We start from the raw sequence: 25,521 nt of genomic DNA on the forward strand, positions 1-25,521 counted from the left end.
ATTTAAAAAATAAAGATGTTGGAAACTAATACCAAAAGTAAAGGTGGCTAAATATGTGATGGTTTTCAGTTGATTAGTACTCTGAGTCATGAGAAATTGGCAAAGTATATTTTAGTAATAATGTAAATGTATTAACTGTAGGGTAGCAATGTATGTTTTCTCTTTTGGTCTAGTAACATTCTTTTAGCATTTAAGATATGTTTTTGGGAATTGGAAAGAAATTGTCAGGACTTTAATAATGTTATGTAAATGTTTTTGAGAATATCAACCTGGAAATATTTAATGTTTAGGATCCAGTAGCAGTGGTAGGTTTGGCTTCTGTAGAAACCCCTTTTGAGAATATGAATAGGTCTTTTCATTCAGTTGAAGTTACTGGGGTCTGTTAGAAGACAAATGGATCGATTAAGGAACCTTGGAAGAAACCTCTCCGTTGACCTCTGTCAACAAGCTGCCCCATCTTCCCAGGATCTATTCTCCTGTTAACTTGAACTTCCCAGGGGGGTAAAAAAAAGAGTAGATTAAAATCGAGCATACTGGGTCAGCTCCAGACTGGTATCTGGTTCTTTGCAGTCACTGACAGCTCTTTTAGCCTTTGGAAAATATCAGGCTATAGGAAATTGCTCCTCTGCCCCTTTCCGGGCCTTGGTCACCCAGAAAGTTATTATTGGCCATGGGCTTTCTCATCCTTTCCTGTCCTTTAACTTTATTCACCTGCCTCGCAGGCTTTGAGGAACAGATCATAATAGTTTTTCTCGGTTGTTTGAAATAGATGGTTTAAAACACCCATCCCTCAAAGCCACAGTCTCCATCACTTTGAATTGGTTTTCGCTGCTATTTTCAGACAGCATTCGTTGTTTTCATATCACAGGCAGTCGATAGAAGGATTGAATTCTGCCTCCCAATTTCGTTGCAGGTCTATGGGCTCAGACAACCTGGATTCTTGAGAGAGGTACTTAGACTGACTGTTAGTAGCTTACTTAGGGCAGGTGCCCTGGGGTCCATGTGTCAAACAGGTCTCCAACCCCTCCCCAGCAAGGTTCTGTGCCCTGAGTTCCAGCCATGGTAACTCCGTGACGGAGCAGAGCAGGGTGGATCACCCAGCCAGGTCCACCTGCACCTGCTCCAGTCAGCCTGGGGCAGTACCAGCACCTCTGCCAGTGCTGCCTTCTCATTCTCATCACAACTCCCAAGTCACTCTTCTGCTAATAAACCCCAAAGCCAGTGCTACTAAAATCTAGGTAGAACCTTTCCTCATCTCTGTTGATGGAGGCACTATGTTTTCAGCAACTTTTCTGTTTCTGATCTTCAACACTCCTTTTTAAACATTCAAAGAATAGATGCTCCTTCTTTGTTTATAGCCAACTCTTTGGAATGGCCTGTAAACATCATGTTAATGTTCAACTTTATGCAGATGGTGGCTAAGAGTCTTTTTAAAGAAGAACATACTTTTTGCTAATTAATAATACCTTCTTAGAGAATTAGCAGTAAGAGCCTTATATGAAAAAGTAATCCTGGTTAAGGCACTGTTAAAAGACAGTGTTTATTTTTAAAATATTTTTTTAAAAAGACATTTTTTATGATTGTTTTAAAATAGTATATCGGCATCTCAATTTTTTTTTCCTTTTCCTTTGGTCAATCATTTCATCACCAATAATTAAAGAGTAAGAACATCCTTTGTACCAGGCCTTGTGTCCCATGCTGAGGATACAAAAACTACAAAGTCTGCATTTGAGGGACTTTGGTTTATTGTATTTTGATTAAAATAAAACCTCCATTTCTCAGAATGCTTAAGGAATGCATGTTCAGAAATGAAATGTCATTTTCTTGTACTGGGCATGAACTGCTCATTTCTTTTATCTTCTCTCTAGTCTTTAAATTCAACAGAGTAGAGCCCTTAATACTAGTGGACAGATGCCTAGATTTTCATTTGGAATTTGGATATATTAAGACATAATCAGGGAGTGACTATAGCTCAAATGGCTGAGCGCCTGTTTCTCATGGGCAAGGTCCTGGATTCTATTACTGGTCCCTCCTAAAAACAAATGAAAAAGCCATCTCTAAGTGGGGAGTGGATGTAGCTCAGTGGTTGGGTGCCTGCTTCCCATGTATGAGGTCCTAGGTTCAATTGCCAGTAACCTCCTAAAAAAAAAAATCATGTTACCATTTTTCCATGTCTGGTCAGAGTGTGAGGTTTGCCAAGTGGTAAAAACATATCTGTAATTGTCATTCCAATGATGATTTCTTTCTCTGGCTGCCCATGTTGTTGCATCTATTGGTAAGTGTTCAACAGAGAAGCCAACTCTTTTGTGGTAGAAGTAAGTCCACTATACAAATAATAGTAATAATACTTAATGTTTATTGAGATACAAATAATAATAATAATACTTAATGTTTATTGAGATTCCATGATATGTGACCTGGTCTTTTTAATGTTAGGTCTGAACCTAAATTCAAAGAAAGGGCTAGTATCAAGAAAGATTTTTATGAAGGACTAGATTTAATGTTATTTTATAAGGGTATAAAAATTGATTACTCTGATATTAATGATTATCAGAGGATGCATTCTTTTTGGTAACCTTATTAAGTTTTTAGGTAAGATATCTATATTAAAGCTCTGGGCATTTTTTAACTGCCTGAGGTTGGTAATAATCAATTTTGTGCTAACCTCAGGAGTCCTGGCATTTTCAGAAAATGAAGAAAATCTATTCAATAACTTTTCTGGGACCCTGTACTTTTTTTTTCTTTCCCCTGTTAGTGTTTAAATAGAATGTCTCCAAGCAAGATCTTTTGCAACAGAATCTTTTTTAAAAAAGGAATTTTCTATATAAGGGAAGACTATTTTTCTTTTTCTTTTTTTAATAAAAGGTATTTATTTGGGGTAGAAGCTTAGAGTTATCAGGCTATAAAGCATAAGTTACTTCACTCACCACAGTCTGTTGCCAGGTGTTGGAGCACATATTTTTTTCTTGAAAATGAAAAACAATGAAAGATGAAGTCACAGTTATAGTGGTTATTATTTCTGAATCCCCAAAATAAAAAGCATTATTGCTACCATAAGACGTAATATCAAATGTCTGTATCTTTTTTTTTTTTAGGTACCAGGTGCTGGGAATATTGTTTTATTGCTTGCTGTTCTTGTTTTTGTCTTTTCAGAAGTCACTGGGAACTGAACCCAGGACTTACCATGTGGGAGGGGGGAGCTCAACTGCTTGAGCCACATCTGTTCCCTATATATATCTTTTATTTTATTTTTTTTAAAGATTTATTTATTTATTTAATTCCCCCCCTCCCCTGGTTGTCTGTTCTCTGTGCCTATTTGCTGCGTCTTGTTTCTTTGTCCTCGTCTGTTGTCGTCAGCAGCACGGGAAGTGTGGGCGGCGCCATTCCTGGGCAGGCTGCACTTTCTTTCGCGCTGGGCGGCTCTCCTTATGGGCACACTCCTTGCGCGTGGGGTTCCCCTACGTGGGGGACACCCCTGCGTGGCGCAGCACTCCTTGTGCGCATCAGCACTGCGCATGGGCCAGCTCCACATGGGTCAAGGAGGCCCAGGGTTTGAACCGCGGACCTCCCATGTGGTAGACAGATGCCCTAACCACTGGGCCAAGTCCGTTTCCCTATATATATATCTTTTAAAGATTGGTATTTCACATTGGAAAGAGGATAAACTCACTTCTTGATAAGCTTGCCAGAAAAGCCCGGTTTGTTTTCTCAACTAACACCTCAAACTATCTGTTGAGAGGAATTTAGGACTAGTACGAGAAATTTAATTAGTTCCATTTATGGTGAGGAACTAAAAATCTTCTCCAGGGAGGAAGGGATTTGCTACATACCTAGAAGAGTCGTTTTAGGCTCTAACCAGTTCTTCATAAACAAAAGACAAGATCTCAATTCATCCAGTTAACCATGATGGCAGCATGAGATGCTTCAGGGTGCTGTTCTCTGGAAAAAATTAGTTTTTGCTAATTTTTGCACAGTTAGCAAAAACTGGAAGAACCATCTTCTGCAAAACTCCAGAAAACAGTTAAAGGACTACAATAACTGAGCAACTGCTGAATCTAGAAAACACAGTTTTAAAAGCAGTAGGAGGGGGAAGTGGATATGGCTCAAGTGATAAGGTCTCTGCCTACCATATGGAAGGACCCGTGTTCAATCCCTGGGGCTTCCTGGTGTAAAAAGAAGAGAAAGCATGCTTGCATGGTGAGCCAGTGCCCATGTGGCGAGCTGATTGCCCGCACAGGGAGCCAAGTGCCACGCAGTGAGCCGAGTGCTCAAGTGGTAAGCTGAGTGCTCACACGAGTGCCCACATGGTGAGCCAAGTGCCCATGCAGTGAGCTGAGTGCCCGCATGAGTGCCGGCATGGCGAGCCAAGTGCCCACATGGCAAGCTGAGTCCCCACATGAGTGCCTGCATGGTGAGCCAAATTCCTGCATGAGTGCCCACGTAGTGAGCCAGTGCCTGTGCAGCAAGCTGAGTGCCTGCACGGTGACCAGTGCCCACGCAAGTCAGTCCAACAGCAAGATGGTTACACAACAAAAAGAGAGATGAAGGGGAGAGTCAAGGTGAAGCACAGCAGAAACCAGCAACTGAGGTGGCGCAATTGACAGGGAACCTCTCTACATCAGATGTCCTCAGGATCAAATCCCGGTGAATCCTAGAGGAGAAAGATGAGAAGAGAAGACAAAAGGAGAAATAGATGAAGAAGATCACACAATGAATGGACACAGACAGCAAAAACAATAGGGCGTGGGAGGGGGAGCAGAAGAAAAAAAGTAAATGATTAAAAAAATGAAATCTTTTTTAAAAAGCAGTAGGCAGTTTGTGGTACCCTTGCTAGCCTCTCACCTACCCATTTCATGGCACAATGTGGCACCAGCCTGTGCTCCATTTGTGGATCCCTCACCTTGTTCTAGAGAGAGCAGAGTGACCCCTGTGTACCTACTGGGTGCCTGTATGTCATTGCCAAACTATCAGGTAGTCTACAGACTTAATCAGAAATGTGTCTCTGGCTTGCCCTCCTAGAAGTTGCCCTGTAGGCAGAAGCAATTTGCACACAGCTAGAGCAGTGTAAGGAACAATTAAGTCAGAGCAGCCTGGGAAAAGTATTACTATCTTTAAGATACTGTACAGGGAAGCAGTTGTGGCTCAACTGATAGAGCATCCACCTACCATGTGGAGGGTCCAGAGTTCAGTACCCAGAGCCTCCTGACCTGAGTGGCAAGCTGGCCTGCGTGCAGTGCTGCCATGTGCAAGGAGTGCTGTGCCACACAGGGTTATCCACCACGTAGGGGTGCCCCACATGCAAGGAGTGTACCCCACAAGCCACCCTGTGCGAAAAAAGCGCAGCTCGCCCAGGAGTGGCGCCGCAAGCACACAGAGCTGACACAGCAAGATGACACAATGAAAAAAGCAACGGTTTCCCGGTGCTGCATGACAAGAATGCAAGCAGACACAGAACACACAGCGAATGGACACAGAGAGCAGACAAGGAGGTGGAAGAGGAGAGAAATAAAAATAAAAATCTTAAAAAAAAAAAAAGACACTGTATAAAATATAGCATGCAAAAGCCACAGTAAAATTAAGTGCCAATTTTGCATCAGAAGCCATGGAGGCAAGAAGCCAGAGGGTTGACATATTTAAATTGCTGTAAGAAAACAATTGACAATCAACGATTTTATGTCTAGTAAGACTGTTTTTCAAAACTGAAGAAGTTAAGACATTCCCAGATAAACAAAAGCTGAGGGAGTTTGTTACCACTAGACCTGACCTATAAGCAATTCAAAAGGCACTTCTTCAGACTGAAAGGAAAGGACACTAGACATTGATCCAAGTGATATAAAGAATTAAAGATCTCTGGTAAGTGGTAGCCATATGGTAATTATAAGTGCTATTACTATTCTATTTATGGTAGGTAACTTTACTTTTTACCTTTTATAGATTCTAAAATGCAGATGCATAAAATGTAATGACAAATCTGTGGTTTGGGTCATACAGTGCACCAAATAAAGATAAAATTTATGACAAGTACAGTTAAAAGGTGGGGGATCAAGAGGTATAGGGACAGCATTTATGTATGCTATTAAAGTTTAAGTCTGTCAAATCTAGTGTGATTGTTATACATTAAGGGTGTTAAAACTAAGCTCATGGGAAACGGACTTTGGCCCAGTGGTTAGGGCGTCCGTCTACCATATGGGATGTCCGCGGTTCAAACCCCGGGCCTCCTTGACCCGTGTGGAGCTGGCCATGCGCAGGGCTGATGCGCGCAAGGAGTGCCGTGCCACGCAAGGGTGTCCCCCGCGTGGGGGAGCCCCACGCGCCCGTGAGGAAAGCCGCCCAGCGTGAAAAGAAAGAGCAGCCTGCCCAGGAATGGCGCCGCCCACACTTCCCGTGCCGCTGATGACAACAGAAGCGGACAAAGAAACAAGACGCAGCAAACAGACACCAAGAACAGACAACCAGGGGAGGGGGGGGGGGGAATTAAATAAATAAAAAAAATTAAAAAAATTAAAAAAAAAACTAAGCTCATGAAAACTACAAAGAAAATACATGAAAAATACAGAAGAAAATGAGAAGGGACTCAAAATGTTACAATACCAAAATAATAAAATAAATATGATGTAGACATTAATGGAAGAATTGAGAAATGAAAAAGGTATTAGCCTTACAATGGCCAAATAGCAAAATGGCAAAAGAAAGTCCTCCATTATCAGCTGTTACTTTAAATGTAAATGGATTAAGCTTTTCAGTCATTAGCAGAATGAATGAAAAAAATATAACCCAACTATATGCTGTTTACAAGAGACTATAAAGATATAATTAGTTTGAAAGCTTGAAAGGATGGGGAAAAAATATACCATGAAAATAATAATCAAAAGAGAGCTAAAGTGTCTATGTAAGTATTAGATAAAATAAACTTTAAGTCAAAAACTATTATGAAGACTTTTACTGAACACTTACTGTTTATATATGTTCATGTATGAATGATACACTTAAAGTTTTATTTTATAAACCGTTATTAAGGACAATTAAGGTCACTATGTACTGATAAAGGGGATAATTCAACAAGAAGACATAACAGTTATAGATATATGTGTACCTAACAGCAGAGCCTCAAAATATATGAAGCAGAAATTGTCAAATTTGAAAGGAAAAATAGGTAGTTATATATTAATAGTAGGAGACTTTAATATAAATTCCCATTAATGAATAGAACATCTAATCAGACGATCAATGAAACAATAGAAAAAGGCCTAAAGGAATATAAACCAACTAGACCTAACAGAGAGAGAGAGAATGCTTCATCCAATAGTAGCAGAACACAGATTCTTCTCTACTATACATGGGTCGTTCTCCAGAATACCATATGTGAGGTCTCAAACCAAGTCTCAATAAATTTAAAATCTATTGAAAGCATAGAATATATCTTTTCTGACCACAACTGAATGAAGTTAGAAACCAGTAACAGAAGGAGAACTGGAAAATTCACAAATAATTGGAAATTAATGTACTCTAAAACAACCACTTGGTTAAAAATAGAGATCACAAGGGAAATTTAAAAAATCACCAGGCAATTGGAAATAAAAACACAACATATCAAAACTTATGGGATGTTTCCATTAAAAAAGAAAAAAGATCTCAAATCAGAATTGTAACCTTATAACTGGAGGATCTAGAGAAAGAGGATTAAATTAACCCAAATCAAGCAGAAACAAGGTAATAACAGATAACAGCATATATAAATGAAATAGAAATTTAAAAACATTAAGAATCAATGATGCCAAAAGTTTGTTCTTTGAAAAGATCAATAAAATTGACAAACCTTTGATTAGACTGACAAAAAAAGAAAGGACACAAATAACTAAAATCAGAAATGAAAGGGAGGACGCTACTGCTGATTCCATAGATATATAAATGATTATAAGACAATATTATGTGGGAAGCAGATGTGGCTCAAGTGATAGGGCTTTCGCCTACCATATGGGAAAACCCGGGTTCAATCTCTGGGACCTCCTGGCGAAAAAGAAGAGAAAGCATGCCTGTATGGTGAGCCAGTGCCCACATGGCAAGCCAGTGCCTGTGTTATGAGAGTGCCTGTGCAAGTGAGTCATGCAGCAAGGTGATGATGCAACAAAAGAGAGACAAAGGGGAGAGTCAAGGTGAAGTGCAGCAGAAACCAGGAACTGAGGTGGCGCAGCTGACAGGGAAACTCTCCATATCAGAGGTTCCCAGGATCAAATCCTAGAGGAGAAAAAATGAGAACACCAAAAAAAAGGAGAAATAGATATAGAAGATCACACAGCAAATGGACACAGACAGCAAAAAATAGCAGGGCAGGGGGAAGAGGATGAGGGGAAGGGCAGAAAATAAATAAATAAATCTTTTTTTAAAAAGACAGTATTACGGAGAAGTGGATGTGGCTCAGCGACTGGGCTTCTGCCTACCACACTGGAGGTTGCTGGTTCAGATCCTAGTGCCTCCTAAAGAAGACAACAGACTGGCACAATGTGCAGGCATGGCAAGCTGACAACACAAGAAGAGAGAACATGAGAGACCCAATAAAGTGTGAAGCAGAGGTTCCCACTGCCTCCTACAGAAGACAGCGAGCTGACGCAATAAGAGATGCAGGAGGAAAAGCAATGAGAGACAACAAAGCAAGGGGCAGAGGTGGCTCAAGAGATCAGGCGCTTCCCTCCCACATCAGAGGTCCAGGGTTCGGCTTCCAGTGCCTCCTAAAAAGAAACAAGGAAGATGAACAGACACAGCAAGTGCAAACAACAAGGGGGATAGGAAGAAATAAATAAATAAAATAAATCTTAAAAAAAGAAAAGACAATCTTATGAACAATTATGCCAAGAAATGGAAGACCCTAGATGATATGGACAAATTGCTAGAAGCACAGAAACTACCTACACTGACTCAAAAAATAGATCTCAACAAACAATAACAAGTAAAGAGTAATCAAATCCTGCTTCCCACACCCACCCCACCCCACCTTCTAAAAAAAAGTCCAAGGATGGCTTCACTGGTGAAATTTATGAACTTTACCAAATGTTTCAAAAGAATTACACCAATCCTGCTCAAACTCTTCCAAAAAATTTAAGAGGAGAAAACACGTCCTAACCCATTTTAAGAGGCTAGCATTGCCCTAATACCAAAACCACATAAAGATATCCACACAAAAAAAGAAAATTATGGACACAATATCCCTTATCAATATAGATGCAGAAATCCTGAAAAAATATTAGCAAACCAAACCCAACAGCACATTAAAAGAATTACACATCTAAATCAAGTGGAACTTATCCCAGGTATGCAAGAGTGGTTTAACATAAGAAAATCAATTAATGCAATACCCCCACTTTAATAGAACAAAGGACAAAACCACACGATCACATCAATCACATCAGTTGATGCAGAAAGAGCATCTAACAAAATGCAACACCCCTTTCAGATAAAGACACTGAAAAACTAGAATAGAAGGAAACCTCAACCTGATAAAGGGCACATATGAAAAACCCAATGCTAATATCACACTCAGTGGTGAAAGACGAAGTGTTCTCTCTAAGATCAGGAACAAGACAAGGATGCCCCTTCACCACTGTTAGTCAACATTGTCCTGGATGTTCTAGCCAGAACAATTAGGCAATAAAAAGAAATCAAAATATCTAAATTGGAAATGAAGAATGAAGCCTTTAACTACTTGTGAATGACATGACTCTGTATATAGAAAATCCTGAAGCATGTACAATAAAGCTACTAGTGCTAATAAATTCAGTGAAGTGGTGGGGTATAAGATCAACATAGAAAAGTCATTGTGTTTCTATTTACTACTAATGAACAGTATGAGGAGAAAATCAAGAAAAAAGAAATCCACATACATTAGCAACTAAAAGAATACAATATCTAGGAATTAATTTAACCAAGGATATAAAGGACTTGTACATATAAAATTACAAAATATTGCCAATAGAAATCAAAGATCTAAATAAGTGGGAAAATGTTCTGTGTTCATTGGTAGGAAGACTAAAATATCATTAAGATATCAATTCTTCCCAAAGTAACTTACAGATTCAATGCAACTGCAATCAAAATTCCAAGAGCCTTCTTAGCAGAAATGGATACAGCAATCATCAAATTTGTATGGAAGGATAAGGGGCCCCAATTAGCCAAAACCATCTTGAAAAGGAAGAAAGTTGAAGGCCTCGCTTCCTGATTTTAAAACTCATTACAAACCCAAAGTAATCAAAACAGCATGGTACTCACACAAGGACAGACAGAATGACCAATGGAATTGAATTGGCAGTTCAAAAGTAAACACTCATACATATATATATATATATATATATATATATATATATATATATCCAATTGATTATTGACAAGAATGCCAAGCCTCCTTAATTGGGAAAGAATTGTCTCTTAAAGAAATGGTGCTGGGAAAAACTGTATATTCATATGCAAAAGAATGAAGGTCGACCCCTACGCATACCACATACAAAAATCAACCTAAAATGGATCAAAGACCTAAATATAATAACAAAGTAAAAAATTCCTAGAAGAAAACATAAGGAAGCATCTTCAGGATCTTACATTAGGCAATGGTTTCCTAGACTTTACACCAAAACACAGGCATCAAAAGAAAAAATAGCTAAACAGGACCTCATCGTAAATTAAAACTTTTGCATATCAAAGGACTTTATCATGGATGTAAAAAGACATCCTACAGAATGGGAGAAAATATTTAGAAACCACATATCAAATAAGGATTTAATATCTAGAATATATAAAGAAATCTTACAGCTCAACAACAAAAAGATAAACAACCTAATTTTAATATGCACAATAGACATTTTCCATGGAGAGATAGATGGCCAAGAAGCACACGAAAAGATGTTTAACATCGTTAACTACTAGGGAAATTCAAATAAAAAATGGTGCACCATTGTGGAAAAGTTTGGTGGTTCCTCAGAACATAATGTATAGAATTTAACATGTTCCAAAAACCCCACTTGTAAGTATTTACCCAAAAGAATTGAAAGCAAGGTCTCAGATAGGTATTTTTGCTAACTGATGTCCACAGTGGCATTCTTCACAATTGCCAAAAAATGTGATATATGAATACAATGGGATATTATTCAGTCATAAAATGGAAAGTAGTTTCAATACATGCAACAATATGGATAAATCTTGAAGATGTCGTGCTTAGTGAAATGAACCAGGCACAGAAGAACAAATGCCATATTAACTCACTGATATTGAAATAATCAGAGTATGCAAATTAACAGCATCAGAAATTAGAATATATGTTTTAAGGGTAGGGAATGGGGAGTTAGTGCTTACTTGTATTAGAGTTTTTCATTGAAATGATGGAAACATTTTGGTAATATATCTTGGTATAGCACAACATTGGGAATGTAATTAATACCACTTAATTGAATATTTGAATGTGGTTAAAGGGGAAATTTTTAGGTTGTATATATGTTACTAGAATAAAATTTTTAAAAAGACATGGGATTGTACAACACAGTGAATTCTAATGTAACCTAGAGACTAGAGTTAATCGTATAATTATAATAATATTGTTTCATCAGTTGTAACAAAGGTAACACAGTATGCTAAGTGTTAATAGGGAAAACTGTTGTGGGGGAGAGGGAAATATGGAAACTATACTAGCTGCATGATTCCTCTGTAAACCTACAACTTCTCTAATAAAAAAAATTATTTTAAGACAGGGTCTCAAATCTCAGTTGTTCTTAAGTTCTTAAACCTTATATTCTTTTATAGCAGTGGCATCTAAGATAGGATAGCTCTTACTCTTAAGATATTATTTTTCACAGTCCTTATTTAAGACATCTGTTTTCCTTTGACTAAAAAAAAAAGGCAATTGTGTAACTCACATAGTAAAGGGCACTTGTTTTTAGATGTGGGACCCCTGCTGGCTGAATTCTGAAACTGGTCATGTGTATTCTCATTTCTCTGTCATGTTTCTTTGGTTCCTACATGGCTTGATTTTCTCAACATGGTCCCATATTATAGAAAGGCAATGTCAGATTTTTCATTCTGTGCGTGGAAGCACTGCTTAGTTGGTTCCAACTTTCTGAATGTGAATCTGATGCTCATTGTGTTGCTCTAGCAGATAGCACGTTGCGGCCACCTGTCAGGGTGGCGCAATTCCCACACACAACAGGACGTGCCTGTTTCAACGCGGCAGAGATGCCAGGCATAGAGTGGTGAAGATGGGTGTCTTGTACAATGTGGTGCTTTTTCTGAAAGAAGATCTTCCCGCTGCAAAATGGTGCCAACTCAGGCACATGCTTCATTAAATCGGTCACATCTGTTGGCACTTGTGGGTGTTAGCACTCACAAGTGTCTTTCTGTTACTGCATTTTCCCCCATACTCCCCTCACTCCATTAGCCTTTGCCTCCATTTACCTAAGTGATTGAATTATCTTAGATAATACAGATCTATACTGAACCAAGAAAACGTTTTCTAGGCATATCTCCATGAAGTCTCAGATCATAAACTGTTGATGCTTGCTAATGCTGCACAAGTATCTCATTACAAGTTTCTTCTTAAAAGATGAGAGAGAAGTGTGGTGTAAGAATGTTGGGTATATTTTCCCCTTTCCTGGGTCTGTGGTGCTTAACATTTAGCATTCTGTATGGAGATGAGACAGAGAAACCTGGGTAAAGGTAAAAGTCAGAGATGCTTTCATAGAGTTATGCACAGTTAGAATTCCTGATCATGGGAAGATTTTTTTGAATAAAAATATTCAAAAGTACAACTTCACTGGGGGTGATATTTATTTCTCAGGATTTGGTTTTACTGTATCTAGCATTTATGGCCATGTAAATATTGACATAAAACCTATTTTCCTATGCCTTTTTTGTATCCCCTATGTAATTGTTTTTCCATTTTTACCAAATTACCTTTTTTTAAAATAGAATCTCACAAGGTAGAGATTCTTCAGTTTGGGGGGGTTCAAAGACTTAATTAAAAGTGAAAATACTTTGCTTACAGCTGTATTTGTTCACAGTGAGCAGATTATTAACTTTTTTGGTATTAAATTACATCTTACATAATTATATAAGAAATATGGTAATATAATAGACTTAATAATAGTCATGGAAATAAATGAGACTATTCCTTGATTTGCCAAATATTTATTCAATGCCTACTATATGCAAGGAAGTATGCAGTTGCTTCAGTTGTCTTATTAAAAATGTCCAAACTTGGAAATAAAAGAATGGCTTTCATTGTTACTAAATAAAATTATAGCCACAAAAACACAAAATCCAAATTCATCTAGATCAGGGGTTCTTAACCTTTTTTGTTCCATGGACCCCTTACTAAGTCCACACTACACTGTGTATTATTTAATAAATACATCACACCTGTACCAACATGTCCCCAAAAAAATAATGTGGTGTTGTTTTTTTCATTTAAATTCAAGCTCATGGACCCCTTTTTACAGACCCCTGATCTAGATTTTGCAGTATACTGGCAACTATTAGCATTAGCCCCTTTGATAAATCAATACTCAAAATAAATCTTCGTTTTCTAGGTCATTCCAGTGCTGGGAATATGTTGTCAGTGCTTTGTAAGTTGGCCTTGGTTTCTCCTATACATTACTACCACACATTTGTAAAAGATGACCTCTTTGATTTCTAATAAATAGTTTTAAAATATTAGTTAAATTAAGCGTTTCTGTGTAGATTCTGGAAAACTCAAAATGGATGTGCAGACTTAGTCTTATGACTCCTGATAAAACTGAGTGACCAGTCTGGTAGGGACTGGGGGAGAAAGAGTTGAATTTAAATAAGCACACTCATTTCATATCTGTGCGATTTTTCAAAGGCAGATTTGAAAACTATTTGATCTTTGAGTGAACACAGGGTATGTGGCAGAGTCCTAGGTACTTGATCACATGGTCTGGAACAGCCTTGTCCGGTAGAAATAGAACACGAGCCACACATCCCATTAAATTTCCTAGTAGTTACATTATAAGAAGAAACAGATGAGGTGACTTTTTTTAAAAAATCAATTTTATTGGTACATATTAATAAAGCATACAGATCATCCAAGGTGTATAATCAGTGGTATTTGGTATAATCATATAGTTGTGCTTTCATCACTTCAGTCATTATTAGAGCATTTTCCTTATTTCAATAATAATAATAATAAACAGACAAACAAGAAAATTCCTTACTTCTCAATATCTCTGTGCTTCCCCCACTGTACATAGCTACTATTTCTGGCTATTCAAAGTGTATAAACAATGACTTTTAGTATAATTAAAATGCTGTACATTCATCAACTTAAAAATTTTAGAACAATTTCATTACTCCAAAAATAAAGACTCCAAACCCCTTAGCATTTCTTCTTCATACTTACATAACGAGATAACTTTTAATAATATATTTTATTTAGCCCAACATAGCAAAAGCATTTCAATTTCAGCATATAGTCAGTATAAAAATTGAGATGTTTTCTGTTCTTTTTTTCCATGCTGAGTCTTCAAAATTTGGTGTGTTATTTTATACTTACAGCATATCTCCATTGAACTAGCTACGTTTCAAGTGCTCATTTGCTATAATGGCTCCTCTTTTGAACAGTGCAGTACTACAATGTAGTTCTCCAAATGGTTAAGCTGTCCCAAGCACTGTATCTAAACGAGGTTTATGACTTTAACCAGCGAAATTATTCTGAAATTGCCAGTTTTCAGAAGTGACATTTAATATTAATAATTGAAACTGAAGAAACTTCTTCAGCAAAGAAATGTTGCATTTGTCTTTTGTTTGTTTTTGTACCAAGTGTACAAAATTCGTACCAGCAAATTCAGAAGTATAAGAGCAAAGTGAAGAATAAAATTATTCCAGAAGAATAGTGATAGGGGATTTTAGAGGTCTAGGGAGTCAGGACCCCTTATTTAACCTTGGGATTTGAGAAAGGTGGTAAAATTATGATGTTGGATTAGAGAAGACTTTATCAATAAATCTGAAGGCTAAATTTTCTATAATCTTTATTTTTTTATATGCTATTAAAGCTCACTGTTTTAGCCATTTAGGGAGAAAGCTATTTTAAACTAGAGATTAGATTAATGGAATATGATCTCTTGACTCTGACATTCATGTCATAATTTAACTGTGTGTTAACAGAGTACTTTCAAGTACAAGTCCTTCGGGTGTTTTTATGGAGGAGCTGGAAATTTTCCTATCAAAGGTCACTGGTCCATGGAATTTGGGGGGGGGTGTGGGAACAGAAATTAATCTGTGGTACATTCAAGTTCAAAACAAGGTAATTTAGTTTTCTAGAAAGAAATGTAAAGTGCTCAAGGGACCTTTTAATTAATGTTTTTAAAAAGGCATCATTACACTGAGAATCATACTTTGTTTAGTTAAGAGATACATAAATTGTGGGGATAGGGGAAGCTTTAAAAAAAAAAGCCCAGGTAATGGGTAGGCAGGGGAATGTCCATTTATTATCATTTCTGGTGAGCTACTGACCCTCATGCTTAGAGGACAGGAAACAATGGACCGAGCTCCTGGTCCCATAGCACCATCTCCTCCTCTGCGCCCAGAGCACTGCAGCAATCAAACATCAAACCAGGCAAAAAGAGCAGGCTGGGGGCAGTGGGGTTGAAGGGAAGGAGAGTGGCTCTTGTGCCCTATTTATGTATAGATGAGACCCCACGAAGTTAATGAGTCGAGTTATAATTAAAGGCTCCTGTTTACATAGAAACTTCTACTATGAGAAAATCCTAAAAGTGGTTTGATCTAGAATCAGGAAAATGGATGGGAGGAAGGACCAAGTACACCTAGAGCAGACAAGACATCAGAGTGTTGCTGCCCCTCATCTCCTCTGTTTATGGCAAAAGGCATAGGGTCTCTGAAGCTCTGGCTTGTGGATTATGAGCTGTCGTCACCTGTTTTGTGAGTTGCCTGCCTGTGCTCTACTGCTAAAACTATGTTGACCATCCCTCAAATCATGTCCCTAAAGAAGTTAATCAATACATTAACCTTAGGATTCTTTTTGCCATCATTTTCTTAAGCACAGGAGCCAACCAACACTTGTCTGCCAATGAGCACTCATGAATGGCCAAACTAAAGTATACGTTCCAATAAGCACATAAACATGCAAATGTAATCATGCTTAATTTGACAGGGTTTTTTGTTGTTGTTGTGACTTGTAATTATGATATTTTTGGCATCATATACATGCGATATAATCAATTTCAGCATGTAAGATTATCCTTAGTTTACTTGGTGGACCTAAATATATTGGTGTCTAATAGTTTTCAGTAAAGAGAACTTGACTTCCAGAACAACTTGAACAGCTTCTCTTCCAAGGCAGAACTAAGAGCTAAAGTTTTGAGAGGAGTCTTGGGCTCTAGAATAATCTAACACCCCAAAATTTTTAAATGAAACGGGCTATGTTATCAGCAGCTGCTGAAGTCAAGGCCACGTAGCCACCTGCTGGAAGCGTTTTGGAAGGGATTCCATGTGGCACACAGGAGATCACACACAACCTCTAGGAAGTATGGGACCGCTAAGAAGGGACCATTAGTACCTGTGGATCTGCTATTTGCCAGCAGCTCAAAACTGATTGTGCCCCTTTTGGTTGACAGTAATCACTTCCTACAGTTGCAGGGGCCAGCACTGCAGCTGGGACCGAACACGCTTGCTTTCCAGGATGGGGTTTCCCAACCTTCAGCTGCACCAGACTCACCTTGAGGGCTTGTTAAAAGGCTACTGCTGGGCCCCCTCCAGAGTTTAATGCAGCAGTTCTGGGGCGGGGGGCGAGACTGCGTTTCTAGCGAGCGCACAGGAGCGAGCCCAGGCTGCGGACCACACACTGAGTAGCGCTGGTTTAGGGCAGTGGTTCTCGGTTGTGGGAGGAGACATTTGGCAATGTCTGGGAACACATTTGGTTGTCATAACCGGGCACTACTGTCATCTAATGGTAGAGGCCAGGAGTGCTGCTAACCATGCTCCGATATGCAGGACAGCGGCTCCCCCCACCACCCCCCCCCGCCACAACAGAGTCATCTGGCCAGTGTCAGGAGTGCTGAGGTTGAGAACCTCTCCTCTAGGGGAATGGCAGAAAAACAAGTGCTTGTCATAAACGGTGTGGAAAATATTGCGACAGGCCAGTGTGGGTGCTTAGTGGGGCCAACTTAATCTAGGGGTCAGTTAGGGGCACAGAGTGACCAAGGCAGTACCCACTCCCAGGGGCAGTTAGACATGCGTCCAGTTGCCAGTGGGACCCACCGTGGCTCTAAGTGTGGACTTAAAAGAAGTAAACTAAGATTCTGCTGGGAGGTTGGGGGTGGGGAGTCAGTGACACTTGGTGGCTTTATGAGATGGATGGAATCTTGCCAGGGGCATTCCAGCCTAAGGGGATAGAATAAGCTCAGCCGAGCTGAGAACATGTAGAGTGGGCCAGTGTGACTGGAATATAGAAGAGGAAAAGAAACTGGAGAGACAGGATCTTGCCATGTTAGCAAGGACCTTAAATCCATTCTCGGAAGGGTAGCCTTTTCCCAGTAGGCACAGGAAGGTTCTGACAGGTTTTAAAGCCAGACTCTTCATTGTGTTTTGTGACATAATAGCATCCAAGTCAGTGAGGCTTTGCTATTCGAACAGTTAGCCTGGTGAAAAATGTTAAAGCGACTCGACTATAATAGCCAAATAAAACTTTTTTGTATTATATCTCTTTTGCTCTTTTGTACTTTTAGACCCTGAAATTTGGTATAAAGAAATTTCTCAGAAAGCCGATTAGGTCAGGATATGTTAGCCTGTGCTTCGTTTCTGCTTGACTTCTGAATCTTTTTTGCTGCATTAGCCGATTTGTGAATCAGGACATTTTCCCCAAAAAACTTGACAGGGCTTCAGGCCCAATTATGTAATGTGGTAAGACAAGCCAGTGCAGGTGTTGGTCATATCAGGAATTAGTCCTGGTCACAGTTTGTCAAGAGCTGGTCAGCCTGAGAAGTCTTGGCCAAAACGTAGTATGACCGAAGTTAAGAGTATCTCCCGCCCCACAGATCCCACAGGCTCTTTCAGGGACATGAAATCCCCGGAGCTTTGCTAATCAATTCTTATATCCTCATAAGGATTTTTGCATCCTTCCATTTAGGGTCTGCATGCCTCTCTCTCTTTCTCACACATGCACACATATGTGCATACATATGTACACTTAGATCAAATGCTTATAATTGATGATTTCTTGATCAAGCCGTGGATAGCTGCTGCATGAGAACCATGGTATGTCTTTTTTATTATATAATGTACCTGGCACATTATTCTGTGACCTGGTGACTACCTCAGCCCTCCCCTTTCCTACTTCATCAAAGCCCTATTGAAAAGTCCATCCCTTCAGGTACAACTAACATTTTTTTTAATACTTTCTGTGGGTCCAGCACCAGGCCACGTTGTTTTTCAAATGTTTACTTTTAATATGGTTTTTAATACATGCTCATGGTTTGAGGAAATCCAAAAGGTACTAAAAGTTTTGTGGTGAAAACTTAGACTTCATTCCTCTGCTATCCCAATTTTCCTTCTTAGAACTGCTCAGAAACTGCTAGAATCAGTTTCCTATGTGTTTTTCAGAGATATGATAATATACATGTATAAGCATTTTTAATACAAGCAGCCAGATATTTTTATGTAATATTTTTTCTCAAATAGATCCTGAAGTAGGTAATGTTGCCCCCATTTTATAGACAAGGACATCGATGCTGCGTATAAGTAACTTTTTCAAGGTCACATAGTAAGTGGCAGAGCTGGAATTCACCCCAGAAGTTCTGGTATTGAGCACAACTGCACCCATATTCATAGCCACCTGGGAAGCTCATGATCGGATCCTCCACGCAGGTGCACTTCTGCCCCACTCACACCTGTGCTTTTTAAAAAGTGTTCACCACTTATTTAGAAGAGGCAGTGAGGCTTCACAGAGGAAACACCAAGGGGACCACCACGTGTGGCCTTTCCTCTATCCCAAGCTGTTCAGCCCTGGACCCCAAATTGCATGTACAACTCATGCAATTTGTATAACCAGGGTATACCCAGACCCTCTGCCCTCAGAAGGCAGTAGGGACCATCAGTTATTACAGGAGCTCATCCCCACCCTGAGTCACTTATCAAAATGTCCCCATTGCTAGCGAGGTTGTGGCTTCCTGTAGGTACCTGAGCCCCTCCTGGCCTGGGCCTCGACCTGAGCCAGGCGCGTCCTTCAGTAGAGGCTGCAGCTCTTCTGCACTGCTAGCAGAGCATACACATCTCAAGCCACGCCAATGCTCAGAGCGCCTAGACTCCTAACCCTGGAGTGGGAGAGATTCTCCGAGTGGCTCAGGATCCCCATCACCACAGATGCAGCAACTGCTGGGGTCATCCTGAAGCCAGGTGGATTGTTTGGTATCTCAGTGTATGCTCTCAGCTCCCCTTGTCAGGCCCCCTTAGGTGATTGGCAGGATGGGAGAAGGAATTTGCGCACGGGGACCCTGATGTAGGAGAGTCTTTGTGGCCAGGACTTGGTTAGAATGCTTCTCAAAGGTCTGAGCACATGTTAGGGCAAGCCTTGCCGGGGGAAGTCACTATCATTTAGAGGGATTGCCTCACCAGAAAGGCAGGAGTGTAACAAACTTGTCCATAGAGAAATACTGGAGACTAAGTTCTGTTTTTAAACTTGGCTCGTCAAGGTGCAGGATTAGAATTTTAGTTCCTGATGCTAACAAGAGTGAGTTGCATTGCCTGACTTGTACATCTGTCACTTCTCTCAATTGGCAGGTAACAAGGAGGGAACGTGTTCTTCCACCTTCTGGGTGTTGCTGAGTATTCTTTTGGGAGCTGTGGCCATGCTGTGCAAAGAGCAAGGGATCACTGTGCTGGTAAAGCCCGAGACGCGTTTGGGCCACTCTTTCTATGCGTCCTTCCCCACCAAGCCATCTTAGGCAAGCCCTGCCTCTGCACCCTCCTCTACTGCCTCATGTTGACAGCCTAAATCGGAGACCTTTATGAACCCATTAAAGTGTTGTCACAATCCCTGCCTTTCACATGGGAAATTGACTACCCCAGTTGACTTTCTTTAGCAACTGGTGGGAAACGGTGAATGGAAAATAATTCTTAAAAGAGCAGTGATTAGTTCTCTTGCAGAGGGCCTGCAGAAAATGAGAGGAGACTGGTCTGAGTTTTGGGGATCCTTGTGTCCATTTCTGCAGTCCTCAACACAACAGAGAGTGGATCCCTGCACTGTTTCTGTCTGATCCTGGATTTGGAAAGGACAGTGGTAGTTTGGAAGTGAAGAAATGATAGGTTTGCCCTCGCCCACATCCCCAACATGCTCACACTCATATATGTGTGCCCCCCCCCACACTTCCTCTCTCTCTCTCAAGAACTTAACTAGGTTTGTAATTAATCTTCACAGGGGAATGAGACTTAAACCAACACTGGCACCAAAGTGTACCATGTTCATGAATATTTGAAGTGAAATGAAAAGATCAATTGTTAATCTAGTACTTAAAGAAGAGTATATAATAATGCTAATTTCCAAGAGGAGCTTTGTTTTCAAAGGGTTCTTTTTGAACCAGATGTGCCTTATAGGCATGTATTTTGATTCTGAGTCTTGAAATCTCTTTATGTGTATCAAATTACCTTGGTTGTTTTCTTATTGTGTTTAGAATGTATTTTATTTAGGTTATGAAGGTAAAACCCAGATAGATGTTCAACTTCAGAAAAAAATTCAATCTATTTCATATCTTAAGTTCTAATCCAGTCTTTAAAACCAAGCTTCCCAACAATGCTTCTCTGTACTCTTTTTTTATTGAGATATAATTTACTTAAGGCAAAATGCAGGTTTTAAGGGTATAGTTTGAATTTGAACAAGTGGATATGCCAATATAACTACCTCTGCTATCAAGATACACAACATTTCTATCAACCCAGAGAGGACCCTTTCCTTCCCAGAAGCAACAGGGTTTTAAAAATGAAAATAAACAAAAAATCCTTAGATAAGGGCAATTTTAAAATTCACCTTCCTGAGTAATGGCATGCATGTAACTAGAGAATAGGTTAAATCCATATCTATATAATTTCTGCATCATAAGTATATTTGAACGAAGCTCAGCGTGTCAGCATATATTTCATATGTCGTTTTTATATTGTGATGATACCGGTTATTTCATATTGTTTGATATCAGAAATAAACTATTGCTGTAGTCATTTAATCAGCTCACACGACTCCAGTGATGGAAGAATTCCTGCTTGTGAGGTACATGCCATGTGCTGTGAGGAATGCTTCATCCTTCATGCTTCTTTGATTCTTCTCTTGCCCCCCACAAACCATCTCCACACAGCAGACAAAATTCTCTTTTTAAAACTTGAGGAAGTGGATGTAGCTCAGCGTGTGAGCGCCTGCTTCTCACAGACAACATCCTGGGTTCAATCTCTGGTGCTTCCTTAAAAAAATTAATGAATTGACTTAATTAGGTTTTAAAAATGTTTTTTAATTTTGACTTGCACAGGTCTCTTCCCTCTTTAAAGCCCTTGTGTAGCTTCTCAGCATATAAAGCATAGAACAGAGGCCCTTCAACATGGCCTGCAAAACCCCCAGCCTCAGCCTTGCCTCTCGCCTCTTACCGGGACTCTTTCCGCGTGGGCTGTGTCCTCTGCTTGGGGAGCCCCTTCCCCCTGCTCCTTCTTCTCATCCTTTAGGTCACAAATTAAGCCTCTCGCCCCTGGCTCCCACCCTCTAATCTAACTCGGCTTTCCCTCAGGCTCACCCCTTACCCTGATCCCTCACTATCAGAACAACTTGTCTGCTCCCCTAGTGACCCTTCCCGCTCTGTAATTATCTTATTTATTTGTTCTTTTGCCATCTGACTCCCACACTAGATTAGTTCCTTGAGGGCTGGGACCATGTGTGTTTGGTTTTGTATTCCCAGAGATAAACTCATTCTTAGAGCACATTTCTCAGTAAATGCTCACTGAATGGTTGAATGAATTTGTTAAGGAAGACAGTGGTTAAATGTTTTATGACAACCTAGCATAGACACTCATTAAGTAAACAAGTGCTGAGGGTATGTTGTGTTAAACTTGACATCCACGAGGGTGCCAAAGAGAAAGCGAGAGGACTCCCTGAAGAGCAAAGGCCTTTATCTCCTACGTTTGATCTGAATAGAGGCTGGGGTGAAGGCTCAAGAAAGGAAAGGCATTGAAATCCACCCTCCTTTTCCTCCATTCTAGTCATTTTCTGCCTTATATTATCAGAGAATTTAGAAATTAGGAATGTGAGCCGATATAGAAAAATGAAAACCTAAGATGTGGGATATGGTTGACCCACATGGGAATAGCTTGGGAAAGAATGAACAGTCGGTCAGAGCTCTTTGGGCCTTGACACAGAGGAAGCCCAGCAGTTTCTTAAGGATCTCTGTATACAGCTGAGATTGGCGAGCAAGGAAATGGCATAAAAGAATTAGTGTGGAAAGATACTTGACTCTGACGAGTTATTTCTTTTTTAAATCCGGATTTCAACCCTGCTCTAAACCTGGGTTTCTGACATTTTGGACCTGGTGATTCTTAGCTGTGGGGCTGCCCTGTGCATTGCAGGAAATTCATTTAGCAGCAACCCTGGCGTCTGCTCAGGGTGCCAGTGGCAGCCCCTCCAGATATGCCCTGATCGGTGTGTGTGTAAAGTCATCCTCTGTTGAGAAGCACTGCCCTAAACCCCTGCTTCTCATAGTGTGGTTCATCTCCATCATCTGGGAGCTTGTTAGAAATTCAGGATCTCATACCCCATCCTCTGCCTAAGGAATCACGATCTCCATTGTAACCAGCCCGGCAGCTCCTTCCTGCTTATGAGGGCTACAGTTAAATAGGGAAGGTCTGCATTCCAGAAAATGGTTTGCCCCCAGGCATTGGTCTTCTGTGACCCACTAAGATTGTGTCTCACATGGGTGAATAAAGTCAGGATCCTTTGAAAGGATTAACCCAGCACTGGCGCGTGTGCTGGGTAATTAATGACTGCCAGCATTTATGGAAGAGGGTTAAGTAGCAATGTCATCCTCTTGCTGCAAACCATGAATTACCACTGACTTCTAATGATTTATGATCTTTATTGCCACACAGCCCCACATTATAAAGACCCAAATCATTTAGGGGCAGCTTTAACCATATAAACTGTCCATATCAGACCACTTTATCCAGATTGGGTAGGAAGTTCTGCTAAAAGAGGCTATCCACGGCAGTGCCATTTGTAGGAGGTCCATTTCAGGTCAGAAAACAGAATCCAAGGCTCCTCTCTCCTTCAGCCTGTAATTGTGGGTATAATAGCTACAGAAGCTGCCCTTGCCTGCCGGAAGAAACTATTATGGTGCTATTGGAGAGTGTTAGCATAGGCAGTATCACACCCCCAAAATTCAGTGAGTTCGCACCATTGAAGTTATTTATTGTTCATCTCACAGCCATGAGCAGGGCTTCTCGTTGATAGGGTGCAGTCCTCCATGGGCCCAGGCTGACAGAGGTTCTGCCATCCTCACTGTATAGTTTCTAAACTCACCTTGGTCATCTCCATCATCACCATCATAGCCGGTTAGAAGGGAGGTGCTGAGAAGTGGAGCAGAGACCGGTTTTATAACCAAACCTCCAAAATGGCACCCTCTTCTACCCCCATTCCATGGACTGGCACTCAGGCACACGGCCACACTCAACTGCAGGAGAGGTCAGGAATTGTAGCCTGGCCCTGTGCCCAGCAGGAAGAGAAAACTGGTAAACACCTAAGAGTCTGTGCCTCAGAGATTTCCAGAGCCCCATCAGAGATTGTTATGTGTGTTCCACTCCCACTTCTACTAAATCCTTCAAACTTTCCCAAATCAGTCAGGACTTGAGGTTCTCAAGTTCTTAATTACTTGTGTGGCTAGGTGTGCAGAGGGTGGTGGCCATCTCTAGCTTCTAAAGCATAATGACTGCCCCAACAACCTCTCTACTATATTATATGACCTAAAGGAATGTTTTATAGTTATCAAAAGGCAGGGGGGGAGCGGACTTGGCCCAGTGGTTAGGGCGTCTGTCTACCACATGGGAGGTCCGCGGTTCAAACCCCGGGCCTCCTTGACCCTTGTGGAGCTGGCCCCTGCGCAGTGCTGATGATGCGTGCAAGGAGTGCCATGCCACGCAGGGGTGTCCCCCACGTAGGGGAGCCCCACGCACAAGGAGTGCGCCCCTTAAAGAGAGCTGCCCAGCACGAAAGAAAGTGCAGCCTGCCTAAGTATGGCACCGTACACACGGAGAGCTGACACAAGATGATGCAACAGAAAGAAACACAGATTCCCGTGCCGCTGACAACAGAAGCAGACAAAGACGACGCAGCAAAAAGACACAGAGAACAGACAACCGGGGGGCGGGGAGGAGAGAAATAAATAAATAAATCCTTAAATAAAACAAACAAAAAGGCAGGGATAGGTTACTCTGGAGAATTTTTCCTGGGAAAAATTTCAATAGTCTTATGTGACGATTATGAAATTATTACTATCAGGGATTGACTAGATAATACATTTGATATAATATATGAACGTGAGCTAATTTTACAGAAACACGGAATTTTTTTTAGAACCAAGAATGTCTTCCACGATGACCTGATCCACACCATTCCCTGTCTAGATTCAGGTTTTGCAGTAATAAACTTGTGGGGTATAATAGCTAAGAAAGCAGAGTTAGGCTTTCCCAATCATTGATTGCCTTGCTTTGCTCCTTTTAGGGTTTGAATGCAATATTTGACATCTTGGTGAAAGGCAAATTAAATATTCTGGAAATTGTACAGAAGGTACTACATAAGGACAAGGCATTAGAGGTGAGTATGTACCTTTGACTCCAGCGCAGACATCGGAAATGTCAAGTACCAGCTGGCTTTAAATGCCATTTTCAAAGTATTTCTTGTGATTTTGAATTCTGAAATAGCCAGCCCTATAAAGCACAATGTCAACGCAGGTCAGGCAGAATCGCTGTGCATTTGTACCTGCCCGTCCACAGCTCTCTTTGAAAGTCCGTGACATCGGTGGCTTTGTGGTTTCCTCGCAGAACGCTGGCGTGCTCAGGAACGCGGGCCTCCGCTTCAGGATGCTGCTCCTGACCGCTGGAGGAGCAGCGACGCTCTACGTGCGCTGGACGATCATGGGCACCGGCCCGCCGGCCTTCACCGAGGTGGACAACCCGGCCTCCTTTGCCGACAGTATGTTGGTCAGGGTGCGTCCTGAGCCCGCTCCTCTTGGATTCCCTTCTGTCCCCCACCAAATTCCCAGATCCTTCACCCCTCCTGCTCACCTCACACCCCAGGACCCAAAATACCCCTAGTACGTGGGATGCCTCCAGGTGTGTTTTTTTTTATGACTAAGGATTATTCTAGGATGAAACCAGGTTTTTATCACTAGGGATCCAGAGGGCATCAGCTCCTGGAGGGGTGCTTCCTTCTGATATCAGGTTTTCTCGCCATCTTCGTAAAGCGTCTGCTAACCCCATTACTTTTGCTATAAA

General features: G+C 40.7%; 1 protein-coding gene across 3 annotated transcripts in view; it reads left to right on the forward strand.

The window, feature by feature from the left end:
- Positions 1-25,521, forward strand: part of TMTC4 (transmembrane O-mannosyltransferase targeting cadherins 4) — a 77,891-nt gene that overhangs the window by 24,916 nt on the left and 27,454 nt on the right. For all 3 annotated transcript variants that reach the window (XM_058276453.2, XM_058276454.2, XM_058276456.2), the window contains exons 6-8: positions 19,786-19,886; positions 24,749-24,841; positions 25,069-25,233. In XM_058276453.2, coding sequence (XP_058132436.1) covers positions 19,786-19,886; positions 24,749-24,841; positions 25,069-25,233 — 359 coding nt within the window. The remainder of the gene's footprint in view (positions 1-19,785; positions 19,887-24,748; positions 24,842-25,068; positions 25,234-25,521) is intronic.

The sequence above is a fragment of the Dasypus novemcinctus genome, chromosome 15, assembly GCF_030445035.2.
Source record: "Dasypus novemcinctus isolate mDasNov1 chromosome 15, mDasNov1.1.hap2, whole genome shotgun sequence".
NCBI classification, from domain to species: domain Eukaryota; kingdom Metazoa; phylum Chordata; class Mammalia; order Cingulata; family Dasypodidae; genus Dasypus; species Dasypus novemcinctus.